Source organism: Acyrthosiphon pisum, chromosome A3 (genome assembly GCF_005508785.2).
Source record: "Acyrthosiphon pisum isolate AL4f chromosome A3, pea_aphid_22Mar2018_4r6ur, whole genome shotgun sequence".
NCBI classification, from domain to species: domain Eukaryota; kingdom Metazoa; phylum Arthropoda; class Insecta; order Hemiptera; family Aphididae; genus Acyrthosiphon; species Acyrthosiphon pisum.
The window spans coordinates 582,441-604,564 of record NC_042496.1 but is presented as its reverse complement, the minus strand read 5'-3'; the positions used below and the strand labels follow the sequence as shown (position 1 = coordinate 604,564).

The following is a 22,124-nucleotide window of genomic DNA, read 5'->3' as shown; positions in this document are numbered from 1 at the left end:
TCGTCTGCCGCACGACCGCAACTACGCCGGATCGTGTGTGGGGGGAGGCAGGGTCGGAGGGACGGCGCCCCCTCGAAGCTTTTCACCGATCCGTCAGCCACGATGACGACCTCGACATTGACATTTCCGAGTAATACCCTCGCCAATAATACACTTAGGCGCTGCGGCCGGAAATCACGTCGCTTTCTGGACGAGCGTACCTTAAATTAAAATTTTAACGAGTCGTGGCGATTCGGCTGGTTGCGTGCACATCACTATAATGCCATCGCCATCACAACTTAGCTGCTATGAGAATGCTCTGATGCGGACACTCCTCTGCGAATATGGGCATAACAGCGAAGCTATTGATTCAGCTGAGGTGACACCGGAAACCATTCGTTCGAGGGTGCCTACTGCCTATAGATTCCAGCACGAATGCCTAAAAATAATAATTTATATGAACAAATTTACCAAGTGTGACACAGCGGACGCAGCGGGTCGTACCTCGTGCGTGCATAATATTATTACGAATACCTACAGCGTTATTGTATTGAATTGCACCTTAAACGCGGAATTGTCTGTAAAATATTTAAATTAACATATAGGTAGGTCGGTTGAAAAAATTGTTCAGAATACTGTAGGTATTATGTATATATAGTTGAAACTGTTAAGGTTTTTCCTCGCTGATAGTCTGAAAAGTGTCAATATAAAAAGTTAATAAAATGGAATATCTTTTATATGATAAAAAAAATTACATTATCTAGGTATTTTTATAGATTATGGGTATACATAATATACAAAAGTATTTAATTTTGTTGAAGAGTATGTATGTCAATGTTTAATTTAATTTAATTAATGATAAACGAAATCACACAAAATTAAATTAAAAAACTCCCAATGAAGCAATACCATTGATACCACTTTTTTTTGTGAGCAATCTATAGTATTCATAATCAATGGTAATACTTACCTTGTGTCAGAGTCACACTTAGATATTTTGTGCCCAGGTGCATAAAAAATTTGGCGTCTCCATAAGCTAAGGGGCCTAACCACAAAAAATATGAGATATATATCTTTATGAACCTTTTAGATTTTGAGTAAAGAAAAGAATATTTGTTTTACAATAATGTGTGCTTTTGTTAGGGGTAAGACTTCAGATATGCTGTGACACGTTTTAAACACGGGAATGACTCATTGACTCGTAGAATTACTTACAGGAGTAGGTACATATAATAGCACTCTGAGAAAAACATCTATATAAAGGTATACATGGGTACCTATTAAATCATTTTTCCTCAAAAAACAACACACATCCAGATATCCTGAATAGTTTTTATAGTTTTGTCACGAAATATTTTAAATATCCATTAATTTCATTTTGCCTTAAAATAATTTCAATTTTATAAGTTTTAATAATTCCCATAGGAACAAATTGCCAACTACAAAATTCTGGAGACCCCAAAATACTGACGCCCGGGGCAGTTGTAGTCAGTGCCCCACCCTCAGTGGCGTAGCCAGAGGGGGGTTTTGGGTGTTTTAACCCCCCCCCCTCCCATTGACATTTTCCTTCCTAATAAATACATTGTTTATAGCATTTGAGACCGCTTGCAAGTTATAAATTGTCTTATGAAATGGTGAAATTAAATACAAAGTTTAAATTTGCATATTTGTGTACTTTTTAACTTAAATGTACATACAATTGTCGGGAAAAATTATATTTGGATAACATTGAAAAATATCTTAAAAAATATTATGTTTGGTTAGGTACAGGCAATAATTTTGAGATTTGGGGTGGCTGAAGCCTAACACCATACTATTATACAATTGAATAAGCTTAAAAAAAATAAGTAAATGTTTGGAGGGGTGGAGGGCTGTTAAAGTTGTTGGTGGAGCTTGGCTACAGTTGGCCCTATGTTCGCATATCGTCACCTAAGAACCATCATGGCCAATCTCAGTTTTCCCAACTTTTCAGGGTAAACAAAAAACTGTTTTTTTTTTAGGAATTTTGAATGTTGTTATACATTTTGACATTAAAAGTTTCATCTATTGTCAATAATAATTATAATATTAGTAATACTAATTTCATCGAGTTGTTAGCTGCTGACGGATCTCTATTATTGGTGGCAGTTCCGAAATTTTTAGATTGGCCATGATAATATAACATATACCACTGTTAACAATTTTAGATAGGCCATGATACCACCTATGATACCACTAATAAAATTTTTAGATAGGCCATGATGACATTTGGAATTTTCACAGCGAACCTAACGGTCAAACATCAAAACTAATCACTAATTGATCTCACGCGTCTCAAAAATATGAATCTATTGATACATAAAACGCATAATATTTGAATTTTTTGAGATTGGCCATGATTGTTCTTAGGCGACGATATGTAAGATTTCATAAGTATCTTTGTCAGATAAAACTGTGTTTAAACACTTTAAACTATAATTGACATCTAGATTGTAGATTGAACGAATGAATGAACTGATAGTACGCGTGTATCGTTTATCACGGTGTTCGCATATCACGTTATTCGTTATTTATTAACCTATTGTATGCCAGTATTTTTAAAAATTAAGTTGTTATTTATTTCTTTATCAGGTTTATGTACCTACTTATTTTTTTAGTTTTTTATTACCAAAATTGCAATATGTTTTATAATTTTTAAAAAATAACATAAAAATGTTGCTACATAGTACATAATATATTTAAGCATATTTTGAGAATTTTGACTGCATATTTCGATAATTTTTAGTGCAACAAGTCAAGTTCTGATCTCTTAATTTATTTATATACGAAAACTGTAAAAACTTGGTTTTAATCTATACTTAAAACACCCCCCATTTCATAATCCTGGCTACGCCACTGTCCACCCTAAATGCGGCCCTCCTTGTGCTTACTGTCTAATCACATAAAATATATGGGTTGGAATATTTTCCAGTTTTTGTAGAAAAATGTATTATACATTTATTATAAATTGTATAAAACAACGCTCGGTAATTTCTGATTAAGTAATAAAAAAAAATGCATTTAGATGTAGCTGGTTATAGGTATTACCTAATCGCAATCGTTAACGATATAATATTATAAGAACGTGCCATCACAAGTACTGTTGAAACTTGAAAATAAGTACCTAAGTACTGGTGACTATTATTTAATATTGGTGCTCCATATATAGGTATTATTTAAATGTTTGTGTTAATTTTTTTCACATGGGTAAATATGATTTTGGGCTGGGTATATAGATATTTTATTTTTCCAAACCAATTTTGCACAATAGACGTTTTTGTTGTCATGGTTACTTATTGACAAAAACATATTTATGATTCATAGATTTTCCTTCTAGAGGAAAAATTTCGAATAGCGTGCTATGGTTTTAACTGTTTATTAATCACTTTGAACTTTGAAGTGTTAAAACTAAATATTACTATTGTAATATTGTGTGACATATTCTTTCTGATCAGATCGCTTTCGTTTTCTATTACACGTCATTCAGTCTGCAGTTATAGATTTCACAATAAATAGGGACTATTAAGACGGGCGCAATATCGTCCAAAAGTCGTTTAGGGCTGGGGTGTTTCCCTAAAGACTTACCTAACCATATAGCAATTTACTATACGAACTATAATAACAATCATCCTCTGACCTTTGCTCAACTGATAACTTGGTAACGGTTAGAACAATAATATTAAAAATTCATTAGTAGATATTTTTGAAATATGTCATACAACATCGTTTGAATATTATAAATATTATCATTGATTATAAATATTATATAATATATATTTATAATCAATGAAATTATGAACATCCGTAGTTGAAACTATTTTAAACGACATTGTACGTTTTTCTACTCAACAAAATTGTTCGGGAAACTATTATAGACAATTCTAAACAAAACCCTTGAAAGGTATCATATTATACCGATATATTTTAATCTTTATTCAGTTAAATATCTATAAATAGTACATTCGAAGAGCTGCAACTTTTATGTATTAAAAATAAGGTGTAAAAACTACAGAAAATAGTCAATAGATCATCTGCACTGTAAAAATCACCAATTCCTTGTTTGGCCAGATAACCGCAGTCCGCAGCTAATACTTCATCGATCATAAGAATTTTCATTGTCGGGGATACCTTTCCGTAATATATTATGTATTCAAAAATGTATAATGGAAAATGTCTAATACTTTCCTTCGTTGCATGATAAGAGGATCGATAGTTGTTGTTTGCAAAGACCTTTTCTCGAACACGGCCGATGAATGAATATCATAAGATTTATTTTCTAACGTCGTCGAATTGTCGTGAAATTACCATGCGAATAATTGAATTGACTTGTAGTTTTATTTTTAAATCTCAGATACACAGAGACGCGTAATTTATTTCCTGTTCCATTATAATATGGTACACCGCTGGTTGTTCTGTAATTCGCGTAGGAACTATAATAACGTCGTACCAAGGTCCAATTTACATGAAACTAACAAAGTTAGCTCTATGCATTGTTTGGGTAATATTTTTGAATTCGAATACATGGGTTATGTATTACGAATAGGTTAAGGAAAAAAATGACTAAAACAACATGTTGAACAATAAAAAATAATATTTTATTAATTAAGGATTTTATTACAATTTTATTACAAATCAAAATGTAAAATACATTTTTCTCTTCCGGCACTTATACAATAAAATAGACTTATATAGAATTACTTTTTTTTGCGTACAGACAGAAAAACATAAATAAAAAGGTAAATAAAGATAATTTAACAATTTTCTTTTTTTAGTTAAAATAATTTAAGAGTAAAATAACAGCATAATTTTGTAAGATATTTTTAAGTACAAGTTTTTTGAAGTTTTAAAACAGTTATACATTAATACTGTGTACAATATTTAGTCTATCAATCAGTCTAATTCAATGATTTTGTTTTATTGGAAAAAAAACCGGTGATAAAATTTATTTTGGTATCAGGAAAATAACTTAATAAAATAAAAAAAATAAAGAGACTAGTTTCTTTTTTTCATCAAAATATATAATTAAACGTAACAAATATTTTTGACTATTGTATTTCAAAGGACAAGTTATTATCACATTCAGTATTGTAACTTATTATGGTTTCTAGACAAGTATTGTTTTTGTTGTTGTTTGGGCGCCATCAAAAATAAATTAGTATAATAATAAAATTTAGATATGAGTTAATGATGTAGTTATGCTATGAACAATTTAAATCAAGATTTATGATATCCATACATTTTAAAATAAAAAAAATGAATGGTAACACAGTTTCTTTTTGTTATTATTTTGTACTTTGATTTTTAAATATCAAATGACTATTACAAGATAATGAATAATTAAAACTATATTAAATAACTTTCAATGTTAAAATTAATATGGTTAAGGCAACTATTTGTTTTAGATGAGTAATTGCATATGAGAGAGTTATATGTGTATAAATTAAAAAGTATTATGACAGTTTTTTCACTTTTTTGTAAGAGAATGCATAATATTCATATGACAAAAAAAAGCTTATTGTTTAGTTCATTGAAAGAGAATAATTCAGAATTAACGATCAGGCGCCCAATGTAATAATAGTATTTTTTTTAAGCTAACTCCAAAACAATAACAGTTTTATTTTTATGTTTTAGTAAACCCTATTTACCTAGATAAATAAAGATAAAAGCTGAATATCTTAAAAAAATAGTAACAAACGTATCACAGATTATATATGGTTGATTAATTTTTACCTATTATAAACAAAACAGAGCATCAGGCTTAACTTACCAACCCATTAAAATAATTTTCCCTTTATGATACAACGTAACAGCCTAATGAACATCTAACAAATTTAAGTACAGTCTATCATTGAGTATCCAGGTGGGACATATGTTGCCCCTTACGAACAAAAACTACATTAAAATTATTTGCAAAAGAATACATTTTGTGATATGGTATTTTTAATTTTATTTGGTCAATCAGACTTATGGAGTGCGAGTTATAAATTATTGCAGCCAAAATATTCTATATAAATACTTTTCAATATATCTTAAAAATATTTGATCTGTGATATTTTATGAAAAAAGTTTTTGAATGAAATTTTACCCCCAAATTACATATTGATATAATATTATATACATTAATTTATACACTAAAGTAGGCGGGTTGGTAAGAAAGAACAATAAGAGCCTACCAAGTAATTTATTTTAAATCTTGCCTAGAATCCTGTTGGATTAAAAATTGTATTTAAATTGCATTGATTTTATATTTGACACTATCAGAGTATCTTAATTTTAAAAAACCCTCATTTTTTGATCACTGTTAATACATCAAGACATTTTCAACAATAGTATAATACATTAAACATTAAGGTTATAAGACCTTGTCCCCTATTGATTGATAGGCTTAAGTTATAATTAGTCGGGTACCATCTTTACTTTTCAAATAGTAGTATTCATAAAGAACTAAAAATAATATTAAAAATAAACCATAATGCTGAGATAAGCCATAAGCTGTCAATATTAATATGTACATATAAAATGTGACTAATAATTTTTTTTATATAATATAGGCTAGGTATCAACTTAAAATAGGCTATTATTTATACATTTTTTTAGAATACTCTCTATTATTAACCAAAACACACGACGCATCCATTTGAAAAAAAACAAAGTCAGCATTTTAATAGAGATGCGACTCGTGTAATAAATAATTTATTATTCTAAACAAAGTGCCGGCACTTACCCTTGCACACAAGAGCACACTATGATTTGCTGTAGGTTTTCTTGATTTTTTTACTGTTTATTTTGTCATAGCCCAATATTGGTGCCCAGAGGACAGGACGTGGCCATACTGGATACTGGCCGGCTATTTGCTGATTTAGTCAGGTTTGGTACTGACCGTTGATGGTCGTCACCTTTGGCCATATCTCAGGATCTTCTCCTCGCAATATCCTTGCTGGACGTCGTCGATGTGCTATCTGAATAACACACATAAATTCTATTGTTAGAATATGTCTTAGTCTCTAGAAGTTATTGAAATAGTTTAAGTTAAATTGGGTAGTATATGCTGGGAGAAACTATAAATAAGACCTGGCTAAGTTTGTATAGTTGATGGTAGGTTATATAACTATAGAGTTGATTATATTTATTTAGTGTTAATATTAACATCAATAAGACTTAAAAGTGGTTACAACAATATTAATGATTTTTTTTTACTTTTGGAAGCTTTACAAGTACCTACCTATAGTAACATACTAATGCACAATAATAACAAAAACAACAACAACGTGTTTATATTAATCTTACAAAGGAGAAGGTTAAATTATCGTCATACATAGTTGAATAGCATGAGAATACAATGAAATTTGGGTCATAGCAAATACAATGAATATTGGGCTAATAGTGTTAAACGTAGGGTTTATTGGAGACACGGCAAACAGACCGTACAAAAGTTTAGTCGTCACAAGCCAATTACTAATAATGCATTAATACCAAAGGTAACGGTCAAATAGCAAACAAACAAACACCTAAACATCGACACTTGTCGGAATGAAACACGACAAATTGTATGAACGCACCGGGTTTGAAACAAGCGAACCCGACGTTCCTTTCAAGCCGTTCCTTCGGGGATGGGTGACGCTAGGCGTGCAAGGGTTGGGTGGTTTTTTTTTCTTATCTAGAGACTGACACTCACTGTCTTTGGATTTGGACGTTAGCGACCGTCTGAGCTTGTCGACGAGCTTCGAGTGGAACATGTTGAGCGACGACGTGGACGACACCTTGGGGGGCGACGAGGACGACGACGACGACTTGGCGGGGCTCTGCAGACTGGACTGCGAGTTCCGGGACGAGTTTCTGGACGCCACTCCATGGTGGTGCTGCTGGCTGCCATGGTGGAAAGCTGTCTGCCTGGACACTCCACCGAGCGATCGGTGCGCCGGTGAGCCGACCATGAAATCACTGCCAGGCGACGTGGACAGCGACGGACCGTCCGCAGACCGGGAACCGCTGTGCACCCGCCTGGTGCCGCCGCACGACGAGCCCGACGAGCCGGATGTCTTGTCGTTTGAACACTCGGAAACTCGTCTGTTCCGGTTCGATTTGTAAATATTGTAATCATTTTTTACAACAGGCATCATAAAAGCCATGGTTATTTTACTGTGCAAGTGTCACAAAAAAAAAAAAAATAAATATGGAATCGACACGAGTTTCACTCTTCGGAGCGAACGATTTGCCAAGAAGTTCGACGGATTTTTCCGTCCAACAATCCTATCACAATTTTTCTTTTATTCCGTTTGTCGATGCTTTTTTATTTTTCACTTTCCGTATACGTATTGTTAATTCAATACGATTTCAATATATTTTAATAATAAAATTATTATGAACCGTTGTGCGGTATGGACCGATATAAATAATTCAAAATTCAAATTATTATTATCAATTCGCACTGAAAGATTGTTACCGGTATGCACGTCGGTCGGCAACTGGCGGGAATTTATAAATTCGATTTCGGATAAGGACGTATATTATGTTTATATACGCGCGCGTTTATATCTAAAAAAAAAAAAAACGTTTCTGTAACGATACCGATTTCGTTTCTCTATTTTACTCCACTGGACGAGTCGAACGTTAAGAACGGTGTGCGAGTCGTGACTATGTGCAAAGCAATGCAACGGAATGAGAATCACTTTGGCCGTGTGACCTTTCCGCAGTGCGTGCGCGCGTTACCACCTCCACCGCCGCCGCCGCCACCGCACCATCAACACCGCACCGCACCACTCCCGATGCCCCGCCAAACCCGCCACGCCATAACAGGGTCCGCTTCACCGCCATGCCTTGACCGGGTCCGCTTCACCGCCTCACCATCCCCCACCCACCGGGACGACGTTACGAAACCCGTCCCGCCGCCGTCGGTGGCCTCGGGGACGCGTCGGTTACACCGGTCGGTCGGCGTCCTAAAACACGGTCGGTTATGGCGGGCGGGTGAGGGGCATTAGGCATTCGTCGTCTGGATGTTATTGATCCGAACCGTCCCCGCGGCACTCCCCTCGCTGATGTCGTGGCAGCAGACTCGGGCGTACGTGCGTGCGTGCACGTGTGGCAACCGCTTACCGCCCGTCCCACACCGCCGTCGTGAACCAACGGTTTTCCCTACCCTCCTTCGTCCTACACGTTACGGCGGCGTCGTTTTTATGACGACGGGTCTCGCCCGCCCATCCACCGCACCTCCGTCGTACCGTGGGGGAATATTGTCGGCGGCATTTCGGTCCCGGTGCTGGCAGATGGCGCGACGCGTACGCGCGCGGCTCCCGTGCGCCCGCCCGCCTACCGCCGTGGCGGTGAACCGAATTCCAGTGGTTCCCAAACGCCAGAACGTTAACCGCCGCCGCCGCCGCCGTCGTCGTCATGTCCGACGGCGGCGGTGGCCGTGCGTCGAATATTCCACACGTATAATATTATATATTTTGTTAAATTATTGTCATCGTCGTCGCCGTCGTCTTCGCCGTTGTACGACAAGTAAATGCGTCTGCATGATATTATTCGTATTTCGTATTTTTGTCCGCGACTCGCAGCAAACTCATCATAATGGTGGTTTTTCTCGGGACGCGAGTCCGTCATCGCCGTCGTGTCGTGCACGTCCGGCGGACGATGGGAAAATCGTTGGATTTTTGCGTATCGTTGCTCCGTCGAGTACCGTGCACGAAAAAACGTTATCGTTACTGTAACGATGTAGGAGACACGTGAGTCCGCCGTGAAAAAACCGTCCGGTCGCCAAGTTCGGAGCGAAATCGGAAAGAGTGACACGTCACGGTTTTCTGCCGTCGACCCCGCTCGTAGCTATATAATATTATTGTAATAGTACGTATTGCGTTTAAATAATATTGTATAGGTATTTTCAAATATTTTGCTACGTTTCGTGGCCGTGTCGTTTCTCGGCGAAACGGTCTCGTTTGTCGTAGGCTGCAGCTGAACGACGTGAGATTCGTGGTTTTTCTTATGAAACATCACGTCGTCTGCTCGAAACCTTAATAATATTATTATAATATTTATGACAGAAATATTTCCTGCAATAATGTTTGGGAAAACAATTGTAATCGTACGCGACTCGGGGGGACAGTCGCAGCACCTAATACGTGCCTTGACGCCTGACGGCCTTTATTTACGATTAGGTTCACGACGTGGAAATAAATTAAATAAAGATAATAATTGTAGGTATTGTTATTATTTTCGTCGTCTCTGTTTCTACGGATCGATTAGTTTCGTGTTTGATACTTTGATATTGCGCGACGACCAAACGGAGAATTAGGTCGTCGTCGTCGTCGTCGAGAAACGAATTTATTTTCTCGATCCGCTCCGGTCGGTCGGGTGGACTTTTTTTTGTTGTTGCTGTCTACGTGTCGATCTGGCGAATTTCCGATTTCATCCGGCCTAACGTTCCACATAGCGCATTTATAATAATATTATTTTTATGAAATCTATTCCTTCTATTCTTATCATGTTGATGGTTGATACGTATTATATTATTATTATTGTGATGGTACACAAACCCAAACTCAGATCCATAAACCCGTAAACACGGGGGAAAGTTTAATAATTATTATATAAAAGTAAAAGTATCCGGTAATAATGTCCACCGTTTAATGAATGTGCACACACGCACTGCATTGCGGCGGCACAATCAAGAATTCTAGAATATTCTCGAAACTTGATGTACGAATGATGAGAGCGTGTGCACGTTTTCGTTGCTTTCCGTAAACAAAATCCGTTTGCGAGGCCCGAAATGCGAGTGAATATAATATTTTGATTCTCAAACATAAAATATTATGGTAGCTCGTCCAAGAGAAAACCGAGATCCGCGCCAGTATTTGTAATGTTATATTAAACATCCGTAATCCATATCGCTTAAAATGCAACAAATATATTCAGCACCTATATTATTACTCGCCCATTATTCATTATTTTATATGTTTTTTCTCGATATAATGTGGAGAATAATAATAATAAGATCCTTTAGATAGTCTGCAGTGGTGACGCAACACGCTATGACTTTCGGTCATAATAATAATATAGTGTATAATACAGTAACAATTATTACGTGACTAATAATCGCTAATAAATATCGTATAATATCCTTAAGTAAATAACGCGCAGAGGGCAGACCATGAATTATAATATCTCCGGACCCGGGGATATTGCTTTATAAAATTACAAATACAGTGAAATACCCACACAGCTATAGGTGTACGGTGCTACGGTGAAATGAATGTTTGCGAATGACATAAATAATTGTTGTCTGGGAAAGTGGGAAATAAAATATTACGATGTGCATGAATTGAAGTCTGGGAAATAAAAAAAATACGATGTGCTCAATTTGGGTCAGCGTGGTTTCAATTAAAAATGACGAAACGTTATACTGTACTACGCACTTGTACCTATACCTAAACGTGGCTACGTATGCTTTAGTAAGCCATTAACAATTTGTCCGATTTACATAACATATGATAATTTATACTAATATATAATATTACTGTAATACTCGAACCCCAGATTTCGATTTGCCAAATTCCCACCCTTATTAAAATAATATAATAGTTTACGCGATCGATACAGTCCAAGTTTCCGGTCAGCGAACTCATATAATTGGGTAAAAAAAAACTAATAAGTGAAATCGGAAGATCATAAAAAAGTGTCCACGTGTTCCTACGTGTACCTAGTACCTACTCGTCATCGTCGGGCGGGGCGGAGCCGGTTTATACGCGAAAGTACCGATTTTTGCATATTTTTGCAATAATCGTTTTGGCAGCATTTTCGGTCGTGTGCGGAAAAAACAACATACGTGACGGGAAGTGTTGAGTGACTATGGGCGTGTGACGAATAACCCTTTGGCCGGATATACAGCGCATACACAGTGTACACAGCGATAATAATAATATAAAATAATATAATAATATGCACGGGACGGCGGGCGGCAATGTGACGCCGACGCGTGCAGTTTGTACGAAAATAACTGAAACCGAAATAATTCGTGTGATTCTGCGGAAGAGAGATAGACGAGCAGACGTCACGTGGCATGCAGTGAGTAGAGTACGGGACACGGGCAATAAAAGTAACGGAATATTAACCAAAATGCGAGTGAGAGGAAATAAATAGAGATAGGAGAACGAGACGACTGATACCTACTTCAAAGAGTCGTTAATTTATTCATTTCAACACGTTTAACCGATTACTATTAGAACCTTCGTGCTAAATCGTGCCATCCAATAATTATTATAGGTATACAAACTATATACTAATATTATAAATGCCAATTCACGTGCATTTCCTGATCCAAAGTAAGTTTAGTACCACTCCCCCCTCTCAAATGAAAATATAAACTCACGGTTTTAACCGTAGATAATATTATACGATATCATCCATGATTGAAACATCAAATATTTTAGTACAGTATTGTACATTTGTACATTATTTTGACAGTGATACGTGGAGAAATACGATATAATTATGTATATACGTATACCCATCACGTGGTTTGTATTATTCACCACTCTATTAAATTATATTAATATAATTTATAATGTTTCATTGCATTTATCAATTTTTGGATATTTAGTGATTGTGACAGTTCGTAATAAATGATAATCGCAAGCAGACTGGCTTTTTATTGTAGGATAATTTTATTTAGATGGCGGTCATTGGCCAGGAATATATTATAAAAATTATAGTTCTCGCTACGCTCCCAATAATTATTTCATTACACGGAAAATGAACGTTCATAAGAATCCGTTTTTCTTAGTAGTTTTTAATATTTAAGTGAATTGACCTATTATACATGTTAAAGGTAAGAATCCAGGGCACCTCGAAAGGTTTTTATTTTTCATAATTCGGTTTCTTCTTAGTAAATGTGCGTATACACTTAAATCTATTTACCAAATACACCATTGTGTATTATATGCATTCGTTAGATGTTTTTTGTAGGTATTCGATTACTGTACGTTTGAATTCGTACATTTGCGATGTTCGTATTATATTATTTTCGTTTTTCCTTTTAACGTCACAACTCACAACGTAGATGATATCGTCTATATTTATTTATCTTGTTGAATTGCACACATTCGTTGTATTGTTAAACTTCAGGCCAAATCGTGTACGATGTATTACTGCTCGAGCACGACTGTGAAGTATTCAAGTATGAGGTCATGAATTACATATATATAATATAATATACGCTATGTCTTTGTTGCACTGGTGTATAGCACCAATTTTTATTTGTTTTGTTTAATAATATATTTTATTAATATCATACTTCGTACACGTGTGAATCGTGAATGTGTGGTCGTCGGCAGGTTGACGTCCACTCGTACAAAATGTATATTATATTATAATTGTAGATAATACAGGTGGTTACCTACACTAAAACGATTTGCATAAACTAAAAAGACCTGCAGACGTGCAGATGCGATGGAAATATTTCATTTGCAACATTAAAAAAATCTCTTTGTTCATTTTTTTCAATACGAGTTGTATGCGTGCGTTTATTAAAAAGGATTAATTAATGGTTTGACAATGTTTAGTGAATCATAGGAGAACTATTTATATTCTATTTATTCTTTTAACGTTTACTATAAATTAATCATAAATCGAAATAGTATAATATAGACCATTATAACATTGCGTAGTGATTACACATAATTAAACTCATTTTTGGTTACCCATTGATGTGTCATGTCATTTTAAATAAACAAATGATATTTAAAAAGTTTACGTCTTATTACTATTTGAAATATTGTTATGAATGATACAAGTGTCAAGACGTCAAGTGCATGATAAGTCCGACAATAATCAACCACTAGAAATAACCATTAGTTTGTTACTACATTTAAATTCAATATATACCTATTATCTAGGTACCTATTTAAACAAAAGATACCTATTTAAGAAATAACTTGAATTATAATTATTATTATTTTTATCATAGATAAAAATATGCAAAGTTATTTAAAATAGTTTGCTATGAATTAAAACTATTATCAGAATATGCATTGATAGTTACAATTTTTTTATGTTCACGAGATGATAACAAATAATCACTATCTCATTTTAGAAATTAAAAATAATAAATCATTTCTATTAAATAAATAATGAAGTAACAAACTTAATTAGGTAATGATAAAGCTTATACACAGAGACACTATGATAATAGTATTATAATTTATATAATATATTCTCATAAATATAAAATCACATGATAATATTCCTACCTAAGCTACTTAAAATACCTTCTGGCTTACTACCTTTATGGCTATATAAATATTATAAACTAAAGAGTATAACATAATAGTTTAGGAATTATACTGTTCAAAACTTTAAAACAATAGAACGTATTTATTTTACTACAGTAAAAAACTGTTAATGTTATAAAATATTATAAGGCATAATACATATATATATATTTTATATTATATTGTGTTATCCTGCGCCTCACCACTACCTAAATGTATATATACTGAATGATTCGTCAAGCATGCTCACCCATTTTTCTTTTATAATGCGCTTATTCAAATATATGATTTTTAGAATATTTAAATTTACTTAAAGACCATTTTTTTAAATCATTGAGATTTTTTGTACTAATTTAGGAACATCCTATGGAGATTCAAACTTTTGTTTTTTAAATTAGAACCCCCCTTTTCTACTGTAAATAATGTAGTTGATAATTTTTCTAAAAATGTTAACGTATCAAAATCAAAATTCGTACAAGTAGTTTTGAGTTATTTAACTTTGCATAATAATGGGTTTGGAAGATTCGGAAGCTATGTATTAATCCATACAAAAGTATATGGTTAGTGAAAATGGTCCAAGTATTATAAATACTGTATCCAAAATTAAATCTATTTTTTATTTTTGTAAAACAATTTTTAAGGAGTACTATCCTTAGTACAACAATTTAAACAACTGAAAAATTACTTGGGTACTTCCTAATCAAGTGCATACAAATTATCCAATAAATAAGTTACAGTAATAAAGGTGGTTTTCGTTTTAAAAACAGAAGTTTGTATTGCCACCGGACACTATTCTTAAGTAATAAAAAAAATTTCAAGTATGCGAAAAAATGGCTTTTGAGTAATCAGAAATCAGAATTCGAATAAATTTAATACTAAAGGAAAAACTCGGGATGAGCTTGTTCGGTTAATATTTAATATAATTATAAACGGACTTAATATGATAGTTGATAACCTATTAATAGCCAGTTCATATTTACATAAATATATTTATTTTTGTTCGTTTTAATTTTTAATGTAATGATTATTTTAATAATAATTATAAACTTATAATTAGTAAGGTAGTAAAGTGACGTTACATAATTTTTGAAGGGGGAGGAATCAAAAATATAAAACAACATAGCTAAATGGGAGGGGAAAATAGGAAAATCTCCCACTCTCTCAAAACTTTTTACTTGGTAGTAAAATATTTAACAATAAGGAACAATGAATATAATTTCAATTGATTCTAAATTCACATCAAACACAATAATATGGAAGATTATCCACACTAAAGCCCGAGCTAAAGCCAATCAGGGGGGATCTGACCCCACAAGTCCCCCCTTGTATACGCCACTGTTGTAGTATTATACAATTAAGTTTTACTTCGGTTTAATTATTGAACGTCAAGGATAGTATATACAGGGTGGTTCACAAAATATGTTTAGTCCCTCAAATTCCTCTGAGCAGTTTTTGAGTTGCTAAACTTTTGTACTAAGAATAATATCCTTGAATTTTTGATAATAAGTTTGGAAAATATGTGGTGCATGATAATTTAAAAATAATACTTATTCATATTAATATATGTATTAGGTAGTATTAATATTTTATAAATTCTTAAAATTGTCCGAGTATAATAGGAACTAAATATGACATTTATAACTACAGGACATTTCTTAAATGGTATAAAAATCTTAGTATTTTAAAATAGAGTTCTTAAGTGTATTAATAAATTCCAAAATCAGAATTTGAATCGATGCATAACCTAGATATTAAAATAATCATATGAGAGATTTATGAGTCATTGGTATTGGGTACATTGGCATAATAATGTAAAAGCAATACTTCATAAGTCATAATAGTGTAACAATGTTATTCATACCTATACTGTTTAATTTATTCGGTGTATCATGTGTACATTTATGCCTTATGGTATATTCTTATTAATAATTATAGTAATTTAAATTTAATATTTACTATTTAAAATTGTATAGCCATTAAACAAACAGCATACATAAATGGTATAAAAAAATGTTAATTAATATTTTATACGATTCGTGTTGCATCGGTTGCCTAATGTCCTAACTCATACCTAAAATAAGGAAAATGAAAAATAAAAAATTTACATTTTAAATTTAAATTAATATAATTTTATACGATTTGTGTTGCATCGGTTACCAACGTCCTAACTTATAATTATTATCTAAGGAAAATGAAAAATAAATAATTTATATTTTAAATTTAGATTAATTATTAAGTACATATTTAAAAACGTATGATAGTTTCAAATATTTTGAAAATTTTTCTAAGAATCTGGTCATTGCTATACAGAAAATCAATTTATTCTCTATTGTGCCATAATTGTACTTGTGTAGTATAGAAACCACATATAAATATATAATAACATGTGCAGTGTGTACGACTATACGATATAATAGTATATACCTTAGAGTAAGCACGTGTTTCCTTATATTTTCTTACATCTTAGGCATATATATTTATATAAATAATTCATAGATTCTCACAGCTGTGAAGGTACTGCTACCGTCCTTCGCAATTCAAAATGTCTATTGTTTACTTTAGCTGTAGGTAGTGTTATAAAGTATTTGTGACTTTTAATACTTTTATTTTTACAGTTTTTGAAACATTTTTTGCACTAATTAAGAAGTTACTGAACAACTGAACACTATTTTATCAAATATTTTTGTTTTTGATTCCTTTAATTTTAAAATTGTTTTATGGTTTTGTAATTCTTGCTGAATAAAAATATACATAAATCATTATAATATTATATTATATACGTGGGTATATTGCTTATATTCTACCTATATTTATGGACTATTAAGATAATGACAATTTATATTTTATATTACCTACGCCATTTGAGTAATACTCAAATTTATACTTTACTATAAATATTATTTTAGTATTTGTGTTATTATTTAAATCATTAATAGTAAATTCTCTGATTTGAAATAGTGTGGTTGGTATGTCAATCAATTATAGTAATATAAATATAAATCATTAGATTAAATAAAGTTTAAAGACGGCAATCTCTAGAATTTGTGAATACAAATTGTCTATTGAGATGCCTGCCTATACAATAAATTATGAAATGTTTATTTTACACTTTTACTTACTTTAATAATAAGTATAATGAATAATAATAATAATAATAATATATTTTTATATTATTCAGTGGTGTTATTTCAGTTTTTGAGAGGGGGGGGGGCAACATTTTTTGTCGGCACACAATAAAACTGAAAAAACAATTACATTACATTACAATTGCATTTTTATCTCATTAAAAATAGCCTTCTTACATAAGTTTATACTATAGTTACTATCTCAGATAACCGTGGTTAGTGGTTACTGGTTACTATATCATAGGCATATAATATATCCTATTTTTTTTGAGAGATAAAAAAGACTAAATAATCGATACATAATATGAAGAGGGATACCTAAATATATTACCTATTAGCTAGGTACTATATGAAGTCCCAAAACTAGCCTACATCCGGCCCGACAGCAGCCCACTAATGACAAAGGGGGTAAATGCCCCCCTAATTATGCCACTGATATTATTTCTATTAAATATTCTATATAGTATATTAGTATAATAGAATCTATAATCTATATAGACATATAGTTTACCAAAATCTTAAGGTCGCGTATAATATAATGACAAATTATATCAATTTTTCAATTAGCATATTTTTTAATTGAGTCTTTGAGACACATTGTGGTAGTGTGGTCTGTATACACGTGGACATAATTATTGATAGTATCTATTATCTATATATATAAAAATGAATGTATGTCAGTGTGTCTGTGTGTCCATGTTACCATGGTTACCAAGGTTGCCATGGTTACTAAGGTTACCAAGATTTCATGGATATTAAGGTTACCATGTTACCATGGTTACCAAGGTTGCCATGGTTACTAAGGTTACCAAGATTTCATGGCTATTAAGGTTACCATGATTCATGGTTACTATGGTTACCAAGGTTACCATGAGTGTTGTTTATAATTATAGGTCTTTAATGGGCAACGAATTGCACAGGATCAGATATAGTACGGGTGTGTCCATCTACCCATGGCAATCAATTATATAATATTTTGAAACTTATGGACCTTTTTGTTTTTAAATAGTTACCGTGGGTTTCAAAGCTATAATAATAATAATTATTGGTTGCCAATGGTTTAAAATGTTTGTTATTTATTATAGTGCCCAACGATTCATATTTATAACCGAATTCAATTGCAACTATTATAAGAATTTCTACTATTATTAGTTAATTTATTATGCCCAACAACAAACGATCGATAAATAGTCCCGCAGTTCTAGCACGCAAGAAGCGGGAACACGAGCCGCGGAACAGACGAGCAAAGAGAAGCCAGGTTGAGGACCAACCGAGAACGTCAGTCCCTGGCCCGCTTATCCGAGCTAGACGAGCAAAGAGAAACCAGAGTGAGGACAAACCGTGAATGTCAGTCACGGGTCCGCTCATCTGAGACAGACGAGCACCGAGAAGCAAGATTGGGGACCATGCGAGTAATGGGTGCTCGATCCAGACGAACCACCGAATTGAACCTTTGTGCACTACACTATGATGCCGATATTAATTACAGCACACACCCAAGCGTGGCCATCGGAATAATGGATCCCTTTCGGAATAATAATCCCTTTTTGATTATGTTAATTAACGTTTAGAGATTAATACATATGGAGTAGGTATTTTTAATGGGCGACGAGGTGCACGGGATCAGCTAGTTCTATTATATTTATATACATATTATAATTATCAAAATATAAATAAATAAAATAAAAACCAATCAACAATTTTATCCGATTTACTATAATAGGTACTATAAGTTTCTATTATAGTTTAATAAAACACTGTATCGTCTCGAAAATGACGTGATTGCTCAAAAACTACTGCTGAAACGCTATTCCTATGACTCTTTTTTTTAAACTTAACCCTGTTGGTTCCGATGGTTCATATATTGTATACACAAGAGTAAGACAATTGGTCACTCCTAATTCCTATTATAATTGTTTGTTTTTATAGCGGTTACTTGTCAATTGTCAAAGATCTTGAGTAAGGCAATTGGCGTTCAGGTTGTCACCAATCTCCATCAATCAAAATCGATGCCGTACACGAAAGTCGTTTTTCACAATATTCATGAAGCTTGGAAATCACAAATCGTACAATGGTCGTGGAACTAGTTATAATTCAACTCAAACAATATTCGAAGGATCGTAATAAATGTCCTCGTGTTATAGAGGCAAGGTTATACAACTAGGTATATAATAACTAGGTAATAAGTAATAACGTTTTATTTAAATAAAAATAAGTTTATATATCTAAAATGTTTTTATTAAAATATAATCCCAATTCCTAAAAACCACACAGTGAAGTGTACTGAGACTAACCTGTGTAGGTGAGACTGACTGTAGTGATACCTACAATTGTAGCTTCGCTCACTCCGGCCACAGGATGGCGTTCCAATAAATTTGCAAATATTGATAAATCATTTCATTAGATAGAAGAATTTTACTAGAGCTGAATGTTTACCATAATGTTTTTAAGGACTTTTGTAATGTGTACAATTAAGATGTAAGTTAATTCTTAAAAATATTTAGGTACCAAGTGGTACTTAATAAATTTGATGAATATAAGAACTATAGGATGTAAGTGATAACTATATCTAGTATAATATACGTAGGTACTTCAATATTCCCAATACTTACGTAATACGTTGTACACGTATTTCACCTACATATTGGTTATGGTAATATATGTAAATAATATTATAATAGTAACACAGTGTTTCTGTATAAAACTCAACATTTTACATTTGATAAAAATAATTTGATTTGTCATGAATACCTACAGTAATTTATTACAGTAATATATTACCTACTAACTAATAAGTTTAGAAAAATAAGACCTAGGTAGTAAAAATTATTATTTTCTATGAAACTTCGTTTTATTTAGAATTTAAAACATAATTTACATGAGGGTATTATTAAAAATATATATTTACCGAAGTATCGAACAAAATAAAAACACTAAAATAAATTATTTATTTATACCTACCTAAACCTAACTAAATATCAATAATATATTGCAACAATTTACAGACAATAAAAACTAACTTTATGTGTTAGTATATTAAAATATGTTTGTATGAAAATAAATCATTCAAATTAAGTAAAGTACAATCGTATTATTTATAATATATTATATTCATATTATATATATTTAAATATATAACATCTAGCTTGTACTAACATAGGTATTATGATTTAATACAAATACTATTGACGTTTTAAAATATTATATCTATTTACATATAATTAAGTAATTGCCTACAAGACAAAATTTTTGAAAAAAATGATGTTTTTACCACTTTATTGTTACAACTTTTGTAATTTATTGAATAATCACATATACATCTGTAATTATTTATTATTTCAAAGCAATAGTAGCAAAGCATCAGAGTATTTTTGTCTTTTTCTTATGTGTAAAAATCGAATTTTGGATGAGTTGGTATAGCTTATGAATTTTGAGTTATAACTTAATAAGTATTTTAAAATTTTGATGAGCGGAGTAATACACTAGCATTTTGGGGGGTTTTCTTGTGCTACTCCGATCCATTTAACTAAACTTTAAAACGTTGTTCTAAGAAATACTATAAAATATAGTCAAAATTATTTTCTAATAAATTATAATAATTATACGATTTATAATAATTTTTTAATTATTGTTATTAACTTATGAGTAGAGCTTAGTATTTATAACACTATAAATATTAAATCAACTAAATATGCGTTATCATATATTTATATAATTTGCTGCCTTAATCCATATTGTACCCCAAGGGGTTTTGGAGGCAAACATAAATGTGAGGCTTCAGATTTTAAAGGATCTTATTATGACTTGTAACTTTGTTAACCGTTGTTTTAAAAATAGATATAAGATTATTGACGGTCCTCTATCTTTCTCTGTCGCCTTGTGAAGACTATGTGCCACAGTGGCCACACACGTAACATGGATCATATTTTCCTGCTTGTTTCAGCGATGTAAACGATTTAATCATGTAAGACGCTGCATGGCCTACATCAGTTAAAAAGTAACGCACAATATTATCCGTCGGTATTTGGAAAAAACATCAATATAATTTTATCTGACTGTAGAAATCACTTAAAATTACACGGAAATAATTTAGCCACGTGGCATGTTTATGGTGTATACCGACATTTACAATGTCAAGGCGGCCGCAAAACGCAAATTTTCGAGGTTTATGACTTTGGCATCAATGAAAATTCCCCAATTTAGCAAAAATCAAAATTATCATTAAAATAGCAAAAATTGAATTACGACAAAATAACTAATACTGTTAAGTAGATCAAAAATCGTTGTCATTCGTTTATCCAATTTCAACCCAATTTCATAACAATTAATACTTAAAATAATATCTATGAAGAAAATTGTGCAGATGAATTTTCGATATTTTTAGTATGCTATTTCTAATATCATCTTACCTTGCAAGTTGTACCTATTACATTTTTAAGCTTAAACTATTAAAGTTAAAAATTCAATAAAATTATAACTCAAATAATTTGCAATTTTAAAATTATACTTCAAACGGATATGAAAACAAAATATGTGACTAAGTATTTTTGATAATTTTAAATTTCTATAAGTTCAGTTTATGATGATCTTTGTATGCAACTATTATTATTATTTTTATTATTTTTTTTTTATTTTACGGCCCGCGACAACATAAACTATTGATTTTTGATAACTACAAATTACAATGTGTTTAAACAGATAAGTCGAGAGAACAGAATTATACTCATGCAGTGAAATTCTA

General features: G+C 32.3%; 1 protein-coding gene and 1 long non-coding RNA gene across 3 annotated transcripts; one reads left to right on the top strand and one right to left on the bottom strand.

Annotated features, from left to right (window-relative positions):
* Positions 1-4,570: 4,570 nt before the first annotated feature.
* Positions 4,571-8,659, bottom strand: LOC100159431 (uncharacterized protein DDB_G0271670). Of its 2 annotated transcripts, none has more exons than XM_029491554.1 (2): positions 7,557-8,659; positions 4,571-6,956 (listed from the first exon to the last, which is right to left on the bottom strand). In XM_029491554.1, the coding sequence occupies exons 1-2, from the start codon at positions 8,124-8,126 to the stop codon at positions 6,861-6,863; spliced, it is 666 nt and encodes a 221-aa protein (XP_029347414.1). In that variant the 5' UTR covers positions 8,127-8,659; the 3' UTR covers positions 4,571-6,860. The 2 variants fall into 2 exon arrangements, with proteins under 2 accessions (XP_029347414.1, XP_001945451.1); XM_001945416.4 differs by having other exon boundaries at positions 7,673-8,655.
* Positions 8,660-9,312: 653 nt separating this feature from the next.
* On the top strand, positions 9,313-19,605 carry LOC103308197. Its single transcript, XR_510360.3, has 2 exons — positions 9,313-9,837; positions 19,313-19,605. It is a non-coding gene; the product is annotated as an uncharacterized LOC103308197 (long non-coding RNA).
* The last annotated feature ends 2,519 nt before the right edge of the window (positions 19,606-22,124 follow it).

Excerpts from the sequence above, each read along its gene's own strand:
- LOC100159431 (XM_029491554.1), bottom strand. The coding sequence starts at position 8,126 with ATGGCTTTTATGATGCCTGTTGTAAAAAATGATTACAATATTTACAAA. Across the intron at positions 6,957-7,556 it reads GTTCGCTTGTTTCAAACCCG|ATAGCACATCGACGACGTCC; the intron begins GTGCGTTCATAC and ends TGTGTTATTCAG.